The 15,329-nt window shown below is 42.9% G+C and overlaps 1 protein-coding gene across 4 annotated transcripts in view; it reads right to left on the bottom strand.

Moving 5' to 3' along the window:
- Positions 1-15,329, bottom strand: part of tiam1a (TIAM Rac1 associated GEF 1a) — a 358,747-nt gene that overhangs the window by 73,548 nt on the left and 269,870 nt on the right. The window contains exon 16 of one of the 4 annotated variants that reach the window (XM_086006200.1): positions 7,383-7,462. The exons of 2 other annotated variants lie outside the window; for them this stretch is intronic. In XM_086006200.1, coding sequence (XP_085862326.1) covers positions 7,383-7,462 — 80 coding nt within the window. Of the gene's footprint in view, positions 1-7,382; positions 8,191-15,329 lie in introns of those variants that run through there. One more of the 4 variants, XM_086006199.1, reaches the window with a different exon arrangement.

The raw sequence follows: 15,329 nt of genomic DNA, 5'->3' as shown, positions 1-15,329 counted from the left end.
ATGGCCTAACAAGCCACTCAGTTGTATTAAACCACTCACTCAGTCACTCAAGAAAGCAGCCACCACCACCTACTGAGCGCAACGCGGGATGAACAATAAATGCCGGCCTTGCGAGTGACACCCACATCCCCGAGAATGAATAAAAGAAATCATGAACGTATCTCCAATGCTATTTTTCCTCTGAAAATAACAGGCTCAGTAAAAGTGTGGAAAAGCCAGAAGTCACAGTAATAATATGACCATAATGGCAACTATTCTGCTTTTCACTTATATAGGGAGACAGAAATGTTCCTTGCTGACCTTTTCATGCAGTTAAAAACACATGCACTGCATTGTGGAACAGGTCAGTATTTTTACAAAACTTTTGAGAATGAAATCATATACAGTAACATGCTTCATGTGTTAGGAATTTAAAATTTTTTACTGCTTCATACATAGGAAATACAATACAATGTTCAAAAACCAAACACTGAAATATGCAATAAGAGCAAAAATTTTGGAAGAAGACATCAGAATCTGAAAAGAAAAAATGATCGATTACAATTTCACAGAGAATCCGTCATCAGAACCAATGAAGGGTCTCTACATAAAACATTAGAACTCTCCACCCAAAATGATAATCCATTTTTTCTATTTTCAAATGCTGTTAGATCTGCATGTGGTACGTTTATTTCAGCTTGAATGTATGCTTAACTGTCCTGGTTATTTATATTTTTGGTTTTCATTGTATCCTGTATCAAATGAAATATTTAAAAAACCTGCAACTACTTTTTTTTGATAGATACATACAAGCATTAAATAATCCAAACATTTTAAAAAACTGGTAGGAAAGTGGAAAGTTGTCCACTAAACAAATGAACTCTGCAGCAAATACAGTCATTTCCATGTTGGATCATTAATGTTTGCAAAGTCCAAGCAACATAGATTCAACCGCTTTTTTAAAAAAAAATAACAAAAGCACTTTAATCAATGAGTTTAATCAATTGCCTGTAAGTATGAAGTGATCTCCCATGCTGTTGCTCACAAGTAGTCTGGGGGCTTAAGCATGGTTATGATGTTCTGATGTTAAATGGAACTGTGTTTAACCTCGTCTGTCTGTTTTAGGCCACTGTAAAGATAATCAATGTGGGAAAGTGGTCTAAATTGCATCATCTGATATAAATTAGGTTAGCACTGTTGCCTCACAGCACCAGGGACCCGGGTTTGAATCCAGCCTCGGGCGACTGTCTGTGTGGAGTTTGCACATTCTCCCCGTGTTTGCGTGGGTTTCCTCCGGGTGCTCCGGTTTCCTCCCACAGTCCAAAGATGTGCGGGTTAGGTTGATTGGCTATGATAAATTGACCCTTAGTGTTAGGGGGATTAAATATGTGGGGTTACGGGAATAGGGTGGGATATGTGTTGGTGTAGGGGTTACGGGGATCGGGTGGGATATGTGTCGGTGCAGGCTCGATGGGCCGAAATGGCCTCTATCTGCACTGTGGGGTTTCTGTGATTTCTGTGAAATTAGAAGCGAATTGTTAAGGGCAGTAGACAGGGCTTTAAACTTTAAATAAAGGGCGGAGGGGGCGGGGGAGGATTCAGGAAAGGGTAAATTTAAAAGCAGTGAGAGAAATGTCAAGGCTCTAGAGCAGAGTAGAGTTTTGGGGGTTGTAGTCCCGCCCCCATCGAGTTCTAGCCAACCCACGCGATTTTGACTTGATTGACCTTGTTGAGCCCGCCCAGCGGGCTCAGCAGGCCAAGTAAGGGCCACCCGGCAACAGGTGACGTCACAGATTGCTATTCCATCTGTCAAGACCTTTTGACAGATGAAGTATCAGCGCTTGACAGCTGTTTGAAGCTGTCAAACACTGACAATCTGTACTCCAAGTTAATTCCTTCCTCTCAGGATGATTTAGAGATCTCTCCGGAACAGAAAGCTGAATGCTGCAATTTTTGACAGATCGCGGCCATTCTGCTTTCTGTGCCGGTGAGATGAGGGACTCCCGAGACCTGAAGGAAGGAAGGCTGTAAAGATAAGTACATGTAAGTAAAACTTCTTTAAACACTTTACACACACCAAACACACTTACCTCTGCACTCATGCACCCATCACTCACCTGAACACCGGACATCTCGACCCCTCCAAGCCCGACAGCCCACCTCACTAACTTGGCGTGGTTTGGAGCCGTCGGGAATCCCACACTTCAAGAATGAAAATAGGGATTAGGCTAAAAACTGTTAACAGGCAGTTAATTGGCACTAATCCCCTTCCCGCCTCGGGTAGGCGGGTCCCAGTGTGGGGCGGGTACCTGCCTCCTTTGAAACTGGCATGGAGGCGGGTTGGGGGCGGGATGGGTTCGTGCCCCCCGATTTTGGGATTTTTACCCCCCACACGCCTCCAATCCCGCCTCCACGGCCCAATGAAGATCCTGCCCTTAGTATCTGTCTTCACGGAAGATGCAAAAAACTTCTCGGAAATAGCGGTGAATCAAGGCTCTCGCGAGAATGAGGAACTAAAAGCAATTAGTATTAGTAAAAAAGTAGTACAGGAAACTTTGGTTTATCCGGAGGTTAACTGTCCGGAATGCTCGATCCACCAGCAAAATTCAGGAGTCGGTTCAGTAAGTTTTTTTTCTTTTCGTTGCTTTTTTTCCACCAGTCAGGCTCTGCAAGGTCTAGCTAAAACTGTTGCTTAGCTACAGAGACGCTTGCAAGCTATGGCCGACTGTTTAGAAGCTGTTGCTAAGCAACAGGGTTTGTTGCTAGATACGGAGGTTTTAACATTAGCACTGGTTTGTCCGGCAGTTTTAATGGGACGGCAACAGCTCGGTCCCGTCGGTGCCGGATATCACAAAGTTTCCTGTACAGGTAGACTATCCTTTATCCGAAAACCTCGGGACCAGCCGTGTTTCAGTTTTAGGAAAATTTTGGATTTCGGAAGGTGCGCGAAAACACTTCGGTTTTCAGAGGTAATTCGGTTTTCGGGAGTGCGGATAAAGGATACACTATCCCTTATCCGAAAGGGTGGGATAAATAACGACTATAAATACTGTAGTTACAGGGATAAATACTGTAGTACAGTTTATTTGTAAGGAAAACATTCAGTAAAACTTCAAACTTTCGGCTTTCAGAGGTTTTCTGGTTTCGGATGTGCGGATAAAGGCTGGTACACTTACGCTGAGCGATTTCGGTTTTCAGAAGTGCGGAAAAATGCTACACTATCCCTTATCCGGCTAGGCCTGTAAGTCGTGCGCCACTCTGGTCATGTCGTGTGCACGACTTACGCTGACCGAAAAAACCTTCGGTTTTTAGAGGGTTTCGGTTTTCGGAAGTCCGGATAAAGGGTAGTCTACCTGTACTAGAAATTAATGGGACTGAAAGCCAATAAATCCCCTGGACCTGATGGCCTACATCCTAGGGTTTTGAAAGAGGTGGCTTTAGAGATAATGGATGCACTGGTTGTCATTTTCCAAAATTCCACAGATTCTAGAACGATTCCCGTGGATTGGAAGGTAGAAAATGTAACCCCACTATTTAAGAAAGGAGGGAAAGAGAAAACGGGGAACTAGAAGAGTTAGCCTGACGTCAGTAGTAGGGAAAATGCTAGAATCCATCATTAAGACGTGGTAATGGGGCACTTAAAAAATAATAGGATTGGGCAGAGTCAACACGGATTTATGAAAAGGAAATCATGTTTGACGAATCTGTTAGTTTTTTGAGGTTGTAACTAGCAGAATAGATAAGGGGGAACCAGTGGATGTGGTGTATTTGGATTTTCAGAAGGCATTCAATAAGGTGCCACACAAGAGGTTGTTAAACAAAATTAGGGCTCATGAGATTGGGGGTAATATACTAGCATGGATTGAGGACTGGTTATCGGACAGAAAACAGAGAGTAGGAATAAACGGGTCATTTTCGGGTTGGCAGGCTGTACCTAGTGGGGTACCGCAAGGATCAGTGCTTGGGCCTCAGCTATTCACAATCTACATCAATGATTTGGATGAGGGGACCAAATGTAATATATCTAAGTTTGCTGATGATACAAAACTGGGTGGGAATGTAAGTTGTGAGGAGGATGCAAGGAGGCTTCAAGGGGATATAGAGAAGTTAAGTGAGTGGGCAAGAACATGGCAAATGTAATATAATGTGGAGAAATGTTAAATTATCCACTTTGATAGAAAAAATAGAAAAGCAGAGTTTTTTTTAAATGGAGAGATTGGGAAATGTTGGTGTTCAGAAGGACCTGGGTGTCCTTGTACACATGCAGTTACAAGCAATTAGGAAAGCAAATGGTATGTTGGCCTTCATTACAAGAGGATTTGAGTATAAGAGTAAAGATGTCTTACTGCAATTATATAGGGCCCTGGTGAGACCACACCTGGAGTATTGTGTACAGTTCTGGTCTCCTTACCCAAGGAAGAATACACTTGCCATAGAGGGAGTGCAACGAAGGTTCACCAGACTGATTCCTGGGATGGGGGGATTGTCCTATGAGGAGAGATTGAGTAGACTAGGCCTATCTTCTCTAGAGTTCAGAAGAATGAGAGGTGATCTCATTGAAACATACAAAATTCTTACAGGGCTTGACTGGGTAGATGCTGGGAGGATGTTTCCCCTGGCTGGGGAGTCTAGAACCAGGGGTCACAGTCTCAGAATAAGGGGTCGGCCATTTAGGACTGAGATGAGGAGAAATTTCTTCACCTAAAGGGTGGTGAATCTTTGGAATTCTCTACCCCAGAGGGCTGTGGAGGCTCAGTCGTTGAGTATATTTAAGACAGAGATTGATAGAGTTTTGAATATTAAGGGAATCAAGGGATATGAAGATAGTGCAGGAAAGTGGAGATGAGGTAGAAGATCAGCCATGATCTTATTGAATGGTGAAGCAGGCTCGAAGGGCCAAATGGCCGATTCCTGCTCCTATTTCTTATGTTCTTAAAGGGGTGGGGAGAGAGACAATCCCGGGGGAGGACCGCAGAGGATCACGCATCTGGCGGGTCAGTTTTTGTGGTGCCAGGAGGAATATTATTACAGAACATTAATGTGCGCACAGCATGCGCTGCACTCACTGGTGCTTGAAAATTGTGTCGGCGTCCCATTAATGACAGAACCTCGATTTGCATTTTATAATGAGACTCCCACCTGTGTCGGGTGGGAGCCTTGGCCAATTATCTAAAGCCTTAATCAAAGTGGTAGAAGGCGGAATGGCGGCAGGAACGGGGCAGATAACCGGCCCTACTATGTGCGTCTCTCTCTCATCCTCTCGCAACTGTTAGTAATTAGAATGTTTACTTATCTTAAATCAACAAAGTAGGCACACATATTAGGATGTTAGTGGCATGTGGAGCCCTTCCTATCAGGACAACTTGGGGCATTCTGTTCACTACTTTATGCATCTGTATCAGTTTCCCTACTGTCTCACATCCTAGGTTTGTCGGTTTTGGCCCCTTTATCCACTCTCTTCCACTGCTGTGACACCGGCTTTGATCAGGTATCAATGTTAAAAGTCAGGGCTTAGGAATTTAGGAAGGAACCATTGAATTGCTGCCTGACAAGTCTAAACAAGCAAAAGCACTAGTAATGCAGGATCAATGCACTCGTGTTATTTTCGGTTATTGCCAGGAGCAATTTTAGGAGCATGAGCAAAAGATTGCATCCAGTCCATTAATGCTAACACATAAAATCATTACACTCTATCACACAGTTCACACATGTCAACTCGAGAACACAAGACAAAATGAACTCTCACAAAGACAAGTTATCATTTCAACATGTACAGTGTAGCACAGTGGAGTTATATTAGGGGCAAATGGAAATCTTACACTAATTACGATTTTTAAAAATTCATTATATATTAAACTAAAAATCATATCACTACATCACACCACAACATCCTAGTAAACAGACATCAAAATTCATAAATGTACAATGGCGAGAGAGCTAGGAATATTGAAATATAAATGATACAAAAATGGAAAAAGAAAAGCAATGAGCAAAAAATCTAATTACAAGCACAACTCATCAAGGGGAAAAAAACTCAATAAAATGGTTAAAACAGTCGAGGTGCTGGATGGCCTCCTTTTTAATATAAATGGTTTTTCATAAAGTTGCATTGCATCACTGTCACCTACAGGTACTGTAACCTAGCAACATTTCTCCCTCGCAGCCTTTAGTCAGACACAAGCTTCTGGCGCAGAAAATCACAGGGACATTGCAACCTATTTCACTTAAATTTCACACAACGTCGAACAATTTTCTGGTAGAGTGGGGCGAGCAGCCTATTAATGTTCGTCTTCACAATATTTTTTTTTTTAAACGGTCGTTCATTCTTGGGGTATAGACATTGCTGACAACCTGGATGCTCGAGGTTTGATAAAACTGACTGGCATGGTAGGCCACTTCAGAGGGCAGTTAAGGGTCAACCATGTCGGTGTGGGTCTGGAGTCACATGTAGGCCAGACCGGTTAAGCACAGCACATTTCCTTCCCTAAAGGCAAGAGTGAACCAGTTGGGGTTTTTACAACAATTCACAGCTTCATGATCACTTTTACTGGTACCAGCTTTTTAGTTCCAGATTTTGTTTTAAATTCAAATTTTCAAAACTGCCATGGTGGGAATTAAACTCACGTTTTCTGGACTACTGGTCTAGTAAACTAACCACTACACTACCATGTCCTAATGATATGAGATGCACAGCAAAGCTGTGAGAATTGCCCTTTGGTTTTTCCCTCACTTCACATCCTTGCCCTAATCAGCCTGGCTAAGATTGGATATTCACTACAAGGAGAATGACAGATAAAAAAAACCACATTCTACCAATCTCTGTATACTGTTGCACTGCATTGTCGTGCCACGTCTTCTAACATATCATTCTCAAACTATGGTTAATTTTTATTACATTTTGTTTATATTTTAGTACAAGTAAATCTCTACCAAATATCAAAAACATTTGCATACTAACTATCCAAATTGTGCAAAGATATTACGTAAATCAAATTGCAAATAATATATGCAAGATTGTTCCATAATCAACCATTTTATAGCAAATGACAATAATGTCAAAGTTCAGTTGTATTTACACAAAACAATAAAAGGTAATAGAAGCCTTCTTTGTAAAATAGACTGCTCAGCTTTTTGTAGCAGTTAGCATAACCGTTACATACAAATAATCAAAAAAGAAACTCAAAGGATTTTAGGATGTGTTAATTTGTTATTTATACTGCATATAATGAATAGAATTTGAAATGTGAACTGATGCTGCTGCAGTCAGAATGCTATTATAGCAAATACGATTTCTAAAAACACCCAAAAATAAATATTCTCTAAAAGCATAGACAACATTTTCTAACATATATAGCATGATGATTATTCGATAATACCTAGATAAACAGTAATCAGATTCTCACCAAGTAAAGCATCTCGTAAATCGAGTCACAGGATCCTTTGATGTCCTGGTCTTTGGCCTTGTGTTTTACTCTCCAGAAGACTGACATAGTGGGAAAAAAAACCTTTACCTAAAGAATTAATCTGCTTTGTTACTGTACATTTAACACCAATTTTCACCAGCTGGAATCCTAAAATGTGGCAGTCGGTTCATCAATCCTAACAGTTTTTGTTTTCCCTTCATACTTAAAATAACTCAAATATACGAGGCGTTGTGCTTACTGTTCTTTCTATGCTCCGCAGAGCTGCAGTACAAAGAATCGGTTCAGAATGGAGCGAATGCTGTAATCCTATTCTAACTACCTCAACCCTAAATCCTTAATGTTTATCTGAAGTAGGATTCCTGTATCTGTTACAGCATGTCCAGCAATGAGGAGTAGTTCCTGTCAACAAGAAGTGCTCTCAGCGAACAGCAGCGAAAAGAACCAGCAGAAACACGAAAGACAGCCTGCTGAAGCTGACATCGGAATGCCACTGTCTGCTTCCTAGGGCGCTGGTTCATCCGATTGGTTTAGTCCCCCACTGGAATACTAATACTCAATTGTGGAAAGCTGCTCGAAACTGCACAAAACTACCAAACACTGCAAAGAAAATGACCGGAAATGTCATCTGTGGCTTTATGCGGTTGAATGGGCTGCAAGTAAAATGATGCCAATGTTTACAGCCCTGCAAAAAAGAAAAGGCTCCTCTTTGAAGCTGAGTTTCAGCTCTCTGGACATCATCACAGAGGAATTCAATATTGTTTCTTCGCCTTTTTTCATCCAGATCTACAAATAATGATTCACACAATAATAAAACCAATGGCATGACACCAGTCAACTCACAACTGCTACAAAAGATTCTGCAAGAATAATTATTCATTTTCCTTTTTAATTTCTTCTAACTCAATTACAGCACCAATCACTTCAGAAGCAACCAGCAAAGAATTCTGAACAGATGGCATTTTCCCAAAATACAAAATAAAGGCACAGCTGTCTGGCCTGAACATCATCCAGCGACACATTTTTCCCATTAAGACGAACTTGAATAACACTGTCAACTTGAACAAAGTAATCAAGTTGTACAATGTACCACAATACGAAGATCTGTAAACATTACAGCAATTGACAAATACTGATGAGGCAAATTTAGCAAAACCTGCAGTTCTAACTTTAAGTTGAAAATTCTCAGAAAGCTTTCAAAACAAGGTAATTTTTCATATACTCGATATTTTACTTTACTAAAGTTCATTACATGTTGAATATAAACAAATATTAAGTAATTATACTGCAAAGTTAAGAAAATCGAAGCTCACACCACCCTTCAGTTGTTTTATGGAAACAGCTGGATCAGGTTCTAATCAATACTAGGTAAAGATTTGCATGGACACTACTGGCAATCTTAGAGAACCTTGGTGGAAAAACTTAAATTATGTTAAATGGCTTTTCTAAGCTATATCTGCTTAGCCTACCTGTTTGCAACATCAGTTTCAAAATCTGTTTTATCTCAGAAAGGGCCAAGTTAATCTCAAACTTCAGTTCTTTTTCATTCAGCTGAAATACCAAGCATTGTTTTATGGAAGTTACCGCTGTTACAATGCTGGGAGCTTAAATATATGTAATTAAAGGGTGGGGTATACAAGTTAAAACTTGCATTTCATACACTTGAAGTGCAGCATCACAAAGAACTTAAGAGACGAGGACGCAGCTTTCAGGATGCACATCACACTTATTTTAAAAAGAACAATTTAAGCATGAACAAGCTCAGTGTAATTTTTCCTTTAAATATGCCAAAATGTTTAATAGAAGTAAACAAATAGTAACCATGAAGTTCTTAATGGCCCAGAACTTCGGGTCTCCACGGGTGAGTACGCACGGGGTACTCACCCCGTAGGCCCAATGAAGTGCCGGTTTCCTGCATGCACTGCGCATGCGCGGGAAGCCGGCACTTCCGTTCCCCTGAAAGGAGGGGTTAAGAGGTGGAACGCGTGCGCGGGAGAGGCAGCGCGTGCGCATGGAACTTACGTTTTTATTTATTTTATTTTTTTTTAACAGGTTTTCCCGGGAGGGTAAGTCTCCAGAAGTTACACATATAAAAAGCAATCGCAAGGCCTGCTTTTCACAAGGTAAGTGGTGAATTAATTAAAATTAAAACATTTTTTCCACAGGTTTATTATTTTTAAATACTTTAAAGAAAGTTAAGTTTATTTTTAGCCCCATTAGAAAAAATTTTAAAAATTCAAAAATTTAAATTATTGTTTAAAATAGTTATTTCATGTAATTTATAGTTTATTTAAAAAATGTGATTAAAAAAAAATTATTTGAAGATTTAGTGATGTTTTGGGGCTTATAGTATTTATAGGTTTGACAGCTCTTCCTGTCAAACTTATGAATGAAGCATTCCCTGCTACCATTGGCTCCCCATGGCCCACGTGATCCCAGGGGACGCATCGAACTAACTGCGCCCCTGGGATACGCAAGCACTGCGCGCCAGCAGTTGGAGGAGGCCCAGGATCGGAATCCCACGCGGGCCCACAGCTCAACGGCCGGCACGCTAAGTAAGTGCGGGTCGGGGGCTTGCACCCGCGGGAAGCCCCCGACCCGAATTTCTGGGCCAATATTAAAAATTGAACCGCTCACATTTTGTACACTTCAGTTTCATACATATTAATTCTATAAATCAATATGTGCTGTACAATAATTTTTCTACTGTTATACTTTTCATAATTTGAGCTATTTATAGAGAACAGCTTCAGATGCTCCAGCTACTCCTAATAATTACAGTGTTCACTTCAATGCTTGAAACACCTCTCAAAATATCTGTTAATATTGAACTTAATTGCAAATATTCTCACTTAAGTAAGTTATTTTCTTATATGCTGTTCTAATATAGTTAAACGCTTGCAACTTGCTTTACTGCTGCAAGCGAACAAGTCTGTTTACTCCAGCAGTTCCGTTCAAGGTGGTTTTCCGTTCAAGGAAGTTACGCTTTCGTTCTAGAGCTTTGATCAGATCCCATCTGGAGTACTGTGTTCAGTTCATGGCACCCCACCTCAAAAAGGATATACTGTCCTTGGAGGGGGTACAGTGCAGATTTACCAGAATGATACCAAGGTTTAAAGGGCTAAATTGAAGACCAGTTGCATTCCCTTGAGTTTAGACAATTGAGATGTTCAAAATGATAAAAAGATTTGATAAAGTAGATACAGAGAAGCTATTTCCTCTGGTGAGGGAATCAAGAACAAGGGGGAACAATCTTAAAATTAGAGCTAGAGCATTTAGGTGTGACATCAGGAAGCACTTTTCCACACAAGGGGTAGTGGAAATGTGGAATTCTGTTCCTCAAAAGACTATGAATGCTGAGTCAATTCAAATTTTCAAGAGTGGGTATTGAGGGATATGGATCAAAGGCAGGTAAATGGAGTTGAGGGATATGAATCAGCCATCTCTTCTTCCCTCTTAGGCAGTCCCTCGGAACCAAGGATGACTTGCTTCCACATTAAAAATGAGTTCTCAGGTGACTGATGAGTCCAATGCGGGACCTACAGTCTCTGTCACAGGTGGGGCAGACGGTGGTTGAAGGGGCGGGTGGGTGGGGTGCTTGGGTTGACGTGCGCTCCTTGCACTGTCTGCGCTTGGCTTCCACTTGCTCCCGGTGAAGAGACTCAAGGTGTTCGGCACCTTCCCGGATGCTTCTCCTCCACTTTGTGCGGTCTTGGGCCAGGGATTCCCAGGTGTCGGTGGGGATGTTGCACTTTTTCAAGGAGGCTTTGAAGGTGTCCTTGAAGCGTTTCCTCTGTCCACCTGGGGCTCTCTTGCTGTGTCGGAGCTCCGAGTAGAGCGCTTGTAATGGGAGTCTCGTATCGGGCATGCGGACGATGTGTCCCGTCCATCGGAGCTGATCGAGTGTGGTCAAAGCTTCGATGCTGGCCTGAGCGAGAACACCGACGTTGGTGCGCCTCTCCTGCCAATGGATTTGCAGGATCATGCGGAGGCAGCGTTGGTGGTACCTCTCCAGTGCTTTGAGGTGCCTGCTGTACATGGTACATGTCTCTGACGCATACAGGAGGGCGGGTATTACCACTGCTCTGTAGACCATGAGCTTGGTGCTGGGTTTGAGGTCCTGGTCTTCAAACACTCTCTTCCTCAGGTGACCAAAGGCTGCACTGGCACACTGAACTTCGTCATCGATGTCTGCCCTTGTTGACAGTAGGCTCCCGAGGTATGGAAAGTGGTCCACGTTGTCCAAGGCCTTGTCATGGATTTTGATAATCAGGGGGGCAGTACTGTGTGGCGGGGGCAGGTTGGTAGAGGACCTTTGTCTTACGGATGTTTAGTGTAAGGCCCATGCTCTCATACGCTTTGGTGAAGGTGTTAACGATGGTTTGGAGTTTGACCTCCGAGTGTGCGCAGACGCAAGCGTCGTCTGCATACTGTAATTCGACGACAGAGGAAGGGACGACCTTGGATCTGGACTGGAGGTGACGGAGGTTGAACAGTTTCCAGTTTGTTCTGTAAGTTAGCTCCACTCCAGCGGGGAGCTTACTGAGGGTGAGATGGAGCATTGCCGATGGAGCATTGCCATGATCTAATTGAATGACAGAACAGGCTCGAGGGGATGAATGTCCTACTCCTGTTCCTGTTATTCACAATTGCAGTGATTGTGGAATTACAAGAATTGGCAGGACCACTCTCATTCTAAATATCAGAAAACTGTTATAGAAGTTGGAAAGGTTTTTCTTCTGCCCTCTAATACAAGTACATCATAATAGCATAGAAGACCTAAAAAACACATGAGCTGATGCAGAGTTAGGGTTGCCGCTATAAAAGTAGAGTTATTTACATAAATGTTAGCAAAATTTCAGAAGATAAAAACAAAAGGCACTTTACAGCCTTCCGGATTTAACATGGCGTTCAACAATTTCAGATCATAACCACTGCTCCCATTTTTTCGGACAACAGCTGGTGATGATTCTGCTATTCCCATCTACACCTCCTCTAGACCCATCTTTCGTTTCTTTTCTTATCCCATTACCAGCCCCTTTCCCAGTGCACCATCATCCCTTGTCATTTAAACCCTCTTGCCTTCCACCCTATCACAGACCTTCTCATTTGTTCTTAACTCCCCTCCCCCTTTCCCTGCCCCCTGTACTTGCTTAAAACCCGTTACATCTCTAACTTTTTCCAGTTCTGATGAAAGGTCATCAACCTGAATGGTTGACTCTGATTCTCTCTCCGCAGATGCTGCCTGACCTGCTGAATATTTCCAGTAATTTCTGTTTTTTTATTTTAAAAAAGATAAAACTGGTAAAACAAAAATCAGCACTAACAAAATATTTGTACTTGTGCACATGAATAATACAAAATATGCTTCTATTTGTTTTCTTGTATTGCATTAGGGTTTTATTTCACTTCCTTGTCTGAACGTGTTAACTCCTTGTTGGGATGCAGTTCTGCAGGTGCCGGTCATTCTTTTTCAGGTAGCCATTAATCATGTGTGAAATATGCCAATGATTGTTGGCAAGCTAATCAACCTTTGGGAGGAAATCACAGCTGAAAAGGGGTACAAAGAAAGTGCCGGGAGGTGCCAAAAGGGAACATGAAAAAGAACTTGCAAGGGATACCAAAGGTAACAGCAAAATTGTGCCCACCACTGGCCTCTAAAGGGAGCTACACACAGGTTTCATGTGTCTGCTTACTTGTTGCAGGCATTGATGTAAAACCTGTGTAAAACGGGTGTAAGAACATGAGATAAGAGCAGGAGTAGGCCTTATGGTCCCTCGAGCCTGCTCTGCCATTCAATAAGATCATGGCTGATCATCGACTTCAACTCCACTTTCCCGCCTGATCCCCATATCCCTTGATTCCCCGAGAGTCCAAAAATCTATCTATCTCAGCCTTGAATATACTCAAAGACTCAGCATTCACAGCCCTCTGGGGCAGAGAATTCCAAAGATTCACAACCCTCTGAGTGAAGAAATTCCTCCTCATCTCAGTCTTAAATGGGCTACCTCTTATCCTGAGACTATGCCCCCTGGTTCTACACTCCAGCCAGGGGAAACAACCTCTCGGCATCTACCCTGTCAATCCCCTTCAGAATGTTGTATGTTTCAATGAGATCACCTCTCATTCTTCTAAACTCCAGAGAGTATCGGCCCATTCTACACAATCTCTCCTCATAGGACAGCCCTCTCATCCCAGGAGTCAATCTGGTGAACCTTCGTTGTACCACCTCCAAGGTAAGTATATCCTTCCTTAGGTAAGGAGACCAAAACTGTGCACAGTACTCCAGGTGTGGTCTCACCAAGGCCCTGTACAATTGTAGCAAGACTTCCTTATTCTTATATACTCCAACCACATTGCAATAAAGGCCAACATGCCATTTGCCTTCCTTATTGCTTGCTGTACCTGCATGCTAGCTTTCTGTGTTTCTTGCACGAGGACACACAAATCTCTCTCAACACCAACATTTGAAAGTTTCTCACCATTTAAAAAATATTGTTTTTCTATTCTTCCTACCAAAGTGAATAACCTCACATTTCCCTACATTATATTCCATTTGCCACCTTACTGCCCACTCATTTAGTCTATCTATATCCCTTTGCAGACTCTGGGGTCGATTTTATCTCAGGTGCGGGGAATTGGCGGTTTCCCCGAATTTAGTGATTCCGACACGATTGTAAATGGGTCTGTGAGATTGATGCAATTTTAACTCAATTGGCCAATTGATTTCCAGCGTGTGGGAAGCCTTGGCAATTGAATATTTCCAGTTAGAAAGTCGCAGAATATGACGTCATCATTGCTGCTGCTTTTAAGGTCCACAGCAAGCCTTGCTTCCTCTGCAGGCTTCCAACCTTCAACATTAAGATGGCACAGGAGCCTGCAGGAGGAACGGCCAGCGGCAGGGCCAGATCTGCCCCCAAATTTGATGAGGCTTCACTACAGGCATTACTGGATGGTGCTAGGGCCCACAGGGAGGTCCTCTTCCCTTCTTCAGGGAGGAAGAGGCCTCCCAGCCAGACCAAGGCTGTGTGGTTAGAGGTGGCAGGTCAAGTCAACTCCTTGGGGCTTACACGAAGAACGTGGTTGCAGTGCAGGAAAAGATTCCATGACCTTCTTCGCACTGGAAAAGTAAGTACTGTATGATGTTTCCATCACCCTTAATCTGATCCCCATTGCCTTTCCTCACCAGCACTCAGCTTTACCAATCTCTTCCTGCACATCCCACTAGACATTCACATCCATGCACCCTTACCCATTCCCTCTCTCTCTATGCTCACATTCACAGAACTATTCCACCATGCAGCCCTCACACTCCCTCTCACTCTGATGCTTTGAACACAACTGACAACACACAGGGAGGGCCCTTGGAATTGCAACCTCACTCCATCTTTGTCTCCTTCTAAGTGTCTATGCTTTGCAATCTCTGCACTCACTCCTTCATTCTCACTCAACCTCCACTTGTCTCCCTCATTGCAGGAAAAGAGAGCTCACAACAGGCGAGAGAGAGCCAGGACAGGAGGAGGGCCGCCCTCATTAGCCCAGCTCACCCCCTGGGAGGAAGGCGTCCTGGAGATTGCCGGGGCTGACCGAGATGTGGACGTTGGGGAAGGACAGGCAGGAACATCCCCGCAAGCTGGTGACAGAATAGTTTTCCATCTCTCTCATTGGCATTGCATGAGTCGCTGATAATGATTCTGAAGCTACATCATATGGACCTATGATCATCTGCAAAATGCAATGTGCATGTAACCTTGGCATCACATCTCTAACTTTTTCCTTGACTCCCCCACAGGACCATCGAGAGCCCCGGTCCCCACGGTGCAGGAGGAAGAGCCTGAGCAGCCGGACTCCTCAGAGGAATCTGCAACCTCTGAGGGCGCAGCATCATCAGAAATAAGTGCACCCAGCACCAGCGGACACTCACACCTC

Source organism: Somniosus microcephalus, chromosome 14 (assembly GCF_052327205.1).
Source record: "Somniosus microcephalus isolate GS21.2 chromosome 14, FLI_Smic_1.0, whole genome shotgun sequence".
Classification (NCBI taxonomy): Eukaryota; Metazoa; Chordata; class Chondrichthyes; order Squaliformes; family Somniosidae; genus Somniosus; species Somniosus microcephalus.
Note: the sequence above shows the minus strand (reverse complement) of the source record. Positions and strands in the feature narration are given on the sequence as shown.